This window comes from Berghia stephanieae, chromosome 8, assembly GCF_034508935.2.
Source record: "Berghia stephanieae isolate SIO BIC M18660-M18661 chromosome 8, UCSD_Bste_1.3, whole genome shotgun sequence".
Taxonomy (NCBI): domain Eukaryota; kingdom Metazoa; phylum Mollusca; class Gastropoda; order Nudibranchia; family Aeolidiidae; genus Berghia; species Berghia stephanieae.
The window spans coordinates 39,267,901-39,276,761 of NC_088367.1; the positions used below are offsets into that span (position 1 = coordinate 39,267,901).

At 38.4% G+C, this 8,861-nt stretch overlaps 1 protein-coding gene across 1 annotated transcript in view; it reads left to right on the forward strand.

The window, feature by feature from the left end:
- LOC144978651 (uncharacterized) overlaps positions 1-8,861 on the forward strand; it is a 70,820-nt gene that overhangs the window by 49,268 nt on the left and 12,691 nt on the right. The window contains exons 9-13 of the mRNA XM_078924966.1: positions 378-430; positions 2,510-2,621; positions 4,046-4,216; positions 5,143-5,281; positions 7,161-7,280. Coding sequence (XP_078781092.1) covers positions 378-430; positions 2,510-2,621; positions 4,046-4,216; positions 5,143-5,281; positions 7,161-7,280 — 595 coding nt within the window. The remainder of the gene's footprint in view (positions 1-377; positions 431-2,509; positions 2,622-4,045; positions 4,217-5,142; positions 5,282-7,160; positions 7,281-8,861) is intronic.

The following is an 8,861-nucleotide window of genomic DNA, read 5'->3' on the forward strand; positions in this document are numbered from 1 at the left end:
ATTATTTCTATATGACTTAAGTAAAATTAAAGGAACATGGAGGCTAATTTAGCCATAATATTACTTTTTCATTATAACTGAATTGATAAACGCATAGTATGTCAAAATTTTAAGCCCAGACTTTTTCCCAAGGTGCGAGTTTTTGGTAAATAATGAATTTTGTAATATTTCGCAGATGCCTCTTTTATAGAATGAATTATGCTGACGTCATTCGAATCTTTGTTAAAACAATCACCAGAGAAGTGATCAGTTCTCACCAATTCTCTTTAATATGCTTATTAATAATTACGATTACACATGGTTTGGTGTTTTGTTTACGATTGAATTTTGCGGGCTGGAATATATAATTTATTATTCTCATTTTGAATCATTCTCAGGTACGATTTGACGTCATCTTTGGGCGGAGGAGCCAAAACAAATTCAACAACAGGTGAGTGACCTAATGTTTATTTTGGAGTTCCTCTTCGTGCATCTCCAGCCTTGTAGATAGAATGAAGATGACGTCACTCTAGTCTTTGTTATTGTTTTTTGCCATCCGCGTTTATGAGTAATTCTCACTAAACGGTATGAACCAGACTATAAAAGTTCATAATTACACATAGTTTTGTTTGTTGGTCCGTTATACTTCCGGGTGGCAATGTTATGATATTCTTGGCCAAGCGCACTCCATCCATAGTTTAAACGATCTATTCACGTCACTATTACACTAGATAAGGCCAAACCTCGGCATCTTGTTTTTATTGTTATTACAACGAGAACTAAGAATCTTCAAATATGCCAGGATAAATCCATGTAAGAAGTCCTTAATCCTTTCCTTCTCAGCCTTTTTTTTAATTTTTCACAAAGTTTCACACCCACCCAACACAAACAAACAAAATAATTCTTACTCAAGCAGAAAAGCAACAAATACATTCTATGCATAATATTGATCAGCAAAATGAACTCTACAACACAGTGTCACGTTATTATACCTATAATAAAACATTTTTCTTTAAATTGTGTGATTTAAAAAAGAAATCTGAATGATAAAGGTATTGGTTGGATCGTAACGAATGTGACAAGAGTCCCTTGGAAGAAAGAAAGAATATGAACATTTATCTAGCGCAATATCTACTAAACGTACTCATGAATAACAATGTGAAATTAAATGGAATGTAAGCTTCAATTTGATTACAATAAGAGATCAAATGAACGTTTCGGGTTTCCCCTTTATCAACAAAACAGGATGAATGAAACACTACAGACGAATGAGATGATGTGGTAGTGGCGTTGTCAACGCCGTTATCTCATTCATCTGTAGTGTTTCATTCGTCCTGTTTTGTCGATAAAGGGGAAACCTGAAACGTTCATTTGATCTCTTATTGTAATTAAATTGAAGCTTACATTCAATTTCACATTGTTATTCATTTCTTTTAGCTTCGAGCAGCAACATTTACACTAAACGTACTCAACACGCTTTACATGGGATCCCGAACCATCCGCAACTGTTCTTTTAGAAGAATGTTAGACATGTAGAATGTTAGACGATATTACACTATTTCTTCCGGCAGACAACGCTGATAACTGCTAGGCACTCGTTTTACACCTGAGTACAGGGAGAGAATGTGAGTTAAGAGCCTTCCGATCCGAAGGCAAGTGTCATACCACGAGACCACAAAGCCGAAAAAACATTCTGTTGAGTAAAGACTTCATGAATACTCATGTATGCCTGGAGCCCACAGTATTCTTTTTCTGAAATAAACAAAAATGAATAATAGCTTCAAAAAAGAACAAAATAGCAAACATGAAACGTTTCGGGCTCAAATACCTTCTCCAACCAACAGCAACAACAACAACAACAAAAACAAATGAAAACAATACATTACTTAAAAGCCAGATCGATAGCTGACCTCTCTGTAACAAGATCTTGGAATGTAAACTAAAAGAAACGTTCGCCTGGTTACAAAGGACGTGCCAAATTGAGCACCAAATTATGTTTTCATTGATTTTTGTTGTAAGCTGAAGAAGGCATTTGAGTTTGTTTTTTCTTGTGGGTTTTGGGGGCTTTTTTTCTATTTTTTATTATTATTTTTTTGTTTTTGTTTTTTTTTGGGGGGGAGGGGGGATTGGAGTGGTTGCTGTTGTTTTGTGTTTTTTTCTGTTGTGTGCTTTTGTTTGTTTTTTTGTTTTTTTGGGGTTTTTTTTGTTTTTTGTTGATTTTTATTTTTGTTTGTTTGTTTGTTTGTTTTGTTGGGTTTTTGGGGCTTTTTTGTTTTGTTTGTTAGTTTGTTTGTTTTTTTTTTTTGTTTGTTTGTTTTTTCTTTTTCGTTGTTCGTTTTTTGTTTTGTTTTTTTTTTGTGGGGTTTTTGTGGGATTTTTTTTCTTTTGCTTTATTTGGGGGGGGGGTCAACCTGTTAAATTCATTTTTGTTTATTACTTTTTATAGTCCATAGCATCTAGCAGCTTATATTTACTCTGAGAATTAGGATATACATAAACACCTAATATTGTTCCCTTGTTTCTTCTCCAGGTTTAGCTTACACATCAACGATGTGTCGCACGGACGGAAAGAGTGTGTCAGTGGTGGAAGATCTTGGTGGATTTCAGTCTGTGGACACAGCCTCTCATGAACTAGGCCATGGGTACGTCGAGGTCATAGTGTGAAAGTCTTTTTCATAGTTGTGCTTAAGGACCACGGTTCTACGGTTCCTGGGAAATGAGAACCGCAAGGACCGGTTCTAGGAACCTAGACATTGAACATTCTTGAGGGACCGTTGGGACCGTTACACGATGAAAACTACATAGCAATAGGGAAGAAAACTGTGATGTCAATAAACTGATTCCTATTTCGTTGAAAGTGTAAAACCTCTCTTCCGGAGGACTAAATACATATGTGTAATTCATCTTCTGGTGTCAGAGTGCGGCTATGTGGTCTTGTGGCATGACATTCGCTTTAGGATCGGAAAGTCCTGGGTTCGAGCCTCGCTCAGCGCATAGTTGAGTCCTTGGAAAAGACTCTTTACTCACATTCTCTCACCGTACTCAGGTGTAAAATGAGTACCTGGCCGTCAACAGCGTTTCCTCTGTCGGAAAAAAATTGTAATATCGCCTAACAGGCGTTATGTCTCGTTCTACATGTTACGTGTTGCTATTGGTCACTGATCCTTTGTAAAGCGCTTTGAGCACATTTATTGGACATTGCCTATATAAAAGCTTTAGTCTAGTTAGTTATTTTATATTCTAACCCAAATATACGCTGGTCGTCAATAAGCATCGTCCTTCCTCGCTCTTTTATGTCAAATTATCCCAAGAATCTTACTATACATCCTGCTACAGATGTAGATAGGCAAACCACCTTTATGTAACCTATTCTTTATTTGTACTCCAAAGGACTGGTCACATACACACTCCCAAGGATTCAGGAGCGGAAACATTGGAGAGTTTGATGTTACGTCTTTTCTTCCCTAAATGCACTAAATTACATTATGCTCAAAGAGATTTACAAGGGGTCCGAAGCTAACAGCAAAATATTTTTTTTTAATCGCTTGACATATAAGACAAGACATGCCTTTGAGGCGCTAAAACAAGTAATTTTTCAAAAAGGACAGCACAGTTATATGTCAAATACTCATTTTACACGTGAGTACGATGAGAGAATGTGAGTAAAGAATATTATCTACGGACTCAACATTTCCCCGACTCGAACCGGGGATATATAAGTCAAAAGCCAAGTGCCATATCACAAGACCATAAGATTACAAGATCATTCAATCGGAAACAAAAGTGTGCTGTCAAAAAAATGGTTCCAATCTTATTGGAAGTGTAAAGCCATTCTTCCGGATGAGTGGGTACATACGTTGTGTAATTACTCTTCTGGTGTCAGAGTGATGGCATCTTATTTTCTAGCCTAAATATATTATTATGCTGGTCGTCCATTAAGATCATCCATCCTCATTCTTTTACGTCCCGTAATCCTAAGATTCTGTTTATACCTTTTTACGGGTTTGTTTGGGTTTTTTTTTTATAACGGCTAAAGACAAAACACGTTTTCTTGCTGATTTTCCAGCTTGTCGGCCCAACACGATGGAGATGACAACACTTGCAAGTCGTCAGACAGATACATCATGGCCGGGGGGAGCTCCAGGGAAACGTCACTTAACAAGCTCAACCCTTGGAAGTTTTCGTATTGTAGTGTCACTTATTTTACCAGCTTCATTAACAAACAGCTTTTCACGTCGTGAGTTTTAATAGTTAATGTAAATGTTGCTGCTCGAAGCTCGAAGAAATAAATAATAATGTGAAATTGAATGCAAGCTTCGATTTAATTACAATAACAGATCAAATGAACGTTTCGGGATTCCCCTTTATCGACAAAACAGGATGAATGAAACACTACAGATGAATGAGATAATGTGGTAGTGGCGTTGTTAACATTGTCTCATTCATCTGTAGTGTTTCATTCATCCTGTTTTGTTGATAAAATTTGATCTGATTTGATCTGTTTTTGTAATTAAATGGAAGCTTACATTCACTTTCACATTATTATTTATGAGTTTTAATAGGGAAGATAAGGAATTATGATGTCATAAAAACTGGTTCTCATTTCATTGGAAGTGTAAAACCACTCTTCCGGAGGACTGGATACCTTGTGTTATTGATCTTCTGGTTTCAGAGTGATTGTTTCTTATTTTCTAGTCTAAATAAATGTTGGTCGCCAATAAAGATCATCACCGCTCATTGACGTCCCGTAATCCTAAGAAGCTGCCTATACAACATGCTACTGAAATAGTTATGCAACATTTTTGTATACTATTCATTATTACCACTCTGGGACTAGGACAGTTATATTCAATAATACAACTAGTGGGGTCATTTGTTTTCTTACATACTTCTACAAACAGCTCATGTTTTCACTTTCTATTGATGGACGTCGCCTTGTATTGCGATGCTAATTTTAGATAAATTGTTGATTTTGGTGAAGTTTTTGAATTTTTTTAACATAAAACTTGATTAGTTGGGGGTGGGAGGGGGCGGTATTATATCTGTTAAATTAGAAAGTCTCGGATTGGAACCCCAAAAAAATAGTTCTTGGAAATAAGTAAACTGAAAATTAGGGTCATGGACCAGTATTGACATATATATATATATTTGTCCCCTTTTCAGACGAGGGCGTACGTGTCTGACCTTCGCACTACCTATAAGTGCAAGCGTTGTCGACGTTTCGGGACAACTCCCTGGTCAGATGTATTCTCCAGAAGACCAGTGTCGAATGATCTACGGACCGAAGTCAAGACTTTGCCGGGTAAAATGATTTACTGATTGTTGTTATTTTTATTTTCCTAGGTAGCAGTAGTAGTAGTAGTAGTAGTAGTAGTAGTAGTAGTAGTAGTAGTAGTAGTAGTAGTAGTAGTAGTAGTAGTAGTAGTAGTAGTAGTAGTAGTAGTAGTAGTAGTAGTAGTAGTAGTAGTTGTAGTAGTAGTAGTAGTAGTAGTAGTAGTAGTAGTAGTAGTAGTAGTAGTAGTAGTAGTAGTAGTAGCGTATGGCTACACCTCCAAATTCAGTTCGTCAACCCCATTCGGAATTTCCCTCCGCCCTAAGAACTGTGTGTCATAGCCACCTTCAAGTTTAGTTACTGGACAGTGGAGAACGATGTGATCACTGGTCTCTGGAGTTGCCTGACATTTCCGGCAGGCATGATTTTTTTTTTGTTTGTTTGTTGCTTTAGGTCTCTTCCAACACAATTGAGGTTATATGAGAGACCGCTGAAACAAAAAAACAAGCAATCTAACAAAAATAGTACAAATGTCAATCAAAAGCATAACCTAAAGATATCATAAGCTAAATTATAAATAACCAAGAACAAACAGGCAGAGGATTTACAGGAAAAAAAATATCCCCTGTCAAAAATACAATCACAAACAAAAGAAGCAGGATAGGCTAGTAAAGAGAAGAAGAAACGACATCACTATCGGATCGTACACCCATGCGAACATCATAGGTATATGATTCAAGGGTGATGCTCCCATCCAACCACCCGCCCGGCAGGCATGACCGTTCCCAAGTTTCCATCTGCACATATTTTCGTGCTCCTGGGTCAAATGTTGGATTGAAAAGCCTTTCCTCTATCAAAATATTTCAGATTTTGATGATCTTGTCAAAATGTCTTAGACCTGATACTTAACTTCAGCATTTATCTAGAACAAAATCCACTAAACGTGCTCAAAGCGCTTTACAAGAGGCCCCCAGTATATAATAACACTTAACATGTGGGACGAGACATGACGAATGTTAGCGAAACAATTACAAATTTTCAGACGGGACCAATGTAAACGAATTTCCATTTTTTTTAATTTTTTTTTTTTTTGGGGGGGGGGATGAATAAAGTATATCTTATCTTATCTCTTATCTTATCTTAATGCTGCCGACGATCAGGTAATCATTCTGCCCAAACGTAAGGTGAGAGAATTTGAGTAAAGAGCCGTTTCCAATTATTCAACGATGCGCCGCTCGGAGTGGGGCTTTAACCCTGGACCTTCCGGTCCAGAATCGAGTATCAGACCGCATAGCCGCAGTGTAAGACTGTTTGACATGTCGAAGGTTCATCTTTATATGTGAAGAAGAAAAAAAATCTCTTCAGAGCCATTCGGCCCATGAAGCGGAGTTTATCCCGGTTTCTATAACGTGAAACGGACAATAACAATTGCTTGCTATTCTTTGGACAGGACGCTAGTCTATCGCAAAGTACTTTCCGACAAATCTAACAGACTCAGCTACCCATTCACTGCTAATATGGACAGATGGAGAGGGGGCAGAAAAAAAAGCCTCGATTGCACCCGGGATCTTTCTCTGTCCCTTTGCGTGTGAAGCGACGAGTGCTCTACCATTTGAGCTATCGCCCTACCTCAATTTGCGGCGCTGCACTGCGGCTGACGCCTGGGTTATTCCAGTTTTCCCTTGGAATAGACTCGATTGAAAACATTCCCCTATAGGATGAATAAAAGGAATTTTATTTTATTTTTTAAACTTTATTTAACTGACCTTCATCTTGCTTGGCAAAAGATCTCAAGCCTGGGACTGGAGGTAGACTTCGATTGAAAACAATAGCAAAGAGTTGAGTGACGTCAACTTCATTCCTTCTATAATGTTTTTTTTTTTTATTTAAAACTCTCTGTCCCACTCAGGGTACCGAGTTTGGATCGTCACTAGACATCTGTACCTCCATGTTCTGTTACGACCCCTCCACCACAGGGACTTGTTACGAACAGACAGCAGCCAGAGGTACCACGTGCGGCAATAGAAAGGTGAGGGGCAGAGGGAAAGAGGGAATTGTGGGGAAAAGAATTAGAAGCAGATTGTATTTGAATAATTTTGAGTTGTTATTGTTTTGGTTTTGTTTTTTGTTTTTTTTAATGTCATTAGACAGTAATATACAGTCCTACGGACTTAATACCAGTGTGAGGGAGAAGATAAAGAGGAGGAGGAGGAGGAGGAGGAGGAGGAGGAGGAGGAGGAGGAGGAGGAGAAGGGGAGGATGAGGAGAAGGGGGAGGATGAGGAGAAGGGGGAGGATGAGGAGGGGGAGACGGGGTAGGAGGAGGAGGAAGGAGAGGAGGAGGAGGAGGAGGAGGAAGAAGAAGAAGAAGAAGAAGAAGAAGAAGAAGAAGAAGAAGAAGAAGAAGAAGAAGAAGAAGAAGAAGAAGAAGAAGAAGAAGAAGAAGAAGAAGGCCTCTGTCGAGGCATTTTTGAGGGAAGAAAATTAAATCCATCCAACAAACATTTCGCTACCTAAAGGAATCATCAATATTGTAAACTCGGTCTCAACCATAGAATTAAACGAATGAGAATACGTACGAAGCCTAAAAAGTGTCCACCAATGAAAGCATTCAGCGCCATTTTGTTGTTGGCTGAGAATGTAGTAATTACCATTCATTCGGTATCTATGTCAACATAACGACACAAGAAAAACAACAAACAATATCAAAATCCACAATAAAATGTTTCAGAACTGTTGCGTATATTTATGGCACAACGAAGCTGTCAAAAATGAAGTTAGAGAATGTGTGTAATCATGTATTATAATAACCTGTAATGTGTTTTCCAACCACCACATCATCTACTACTACAACCACCACCACAATATCATCACTAACACTATACTACAACCACCAGCCCCACATCATTATCACTACCACTACTACTACACCACCACCAGCACATCATCATCACTACCACTACTACAATCACCACAACCACATCGTCATCACTACCACTACTACTGCAACCACCACCACCATATCATCATCATTACCACTACTACCACAACCACCACCACCACTACTACTACAACCACCACCACATCACTACCTCAACTACTACAATCACCACCACAATAGCATCACTGCCACTACTACTACAACCACCACAACCACATCGTCATCACGACCACTACTACTACAACCACCACCATATCATTACCATTACCACTACTACTACAACCACCACTACCACCATATCATTACCATTACCACTACTACTACAACCACCACAACCACATCGTCATCACTACCACTACTACTGCAACCACCACTACCACCATATCATCTCCATTACAACTACTACTACAACCACCACAACCACATCATCATCACTACCACTACTATTACAACCACCACCACATCATCATCACTATCACTACTACTACAACTACAACCACCACCACATTATCATCACTACCACTACTACTACTGCAACCACCACCACCATATCATCATCATTGAAATTTATTTTTTTTAAATTGAGCGTTATATAGTGCAATATCTACTAAATGTGCTCAAAGCGCTTTACAAGGGGCCCCTGGTCAACATTTAACATGTAGGACGGGAC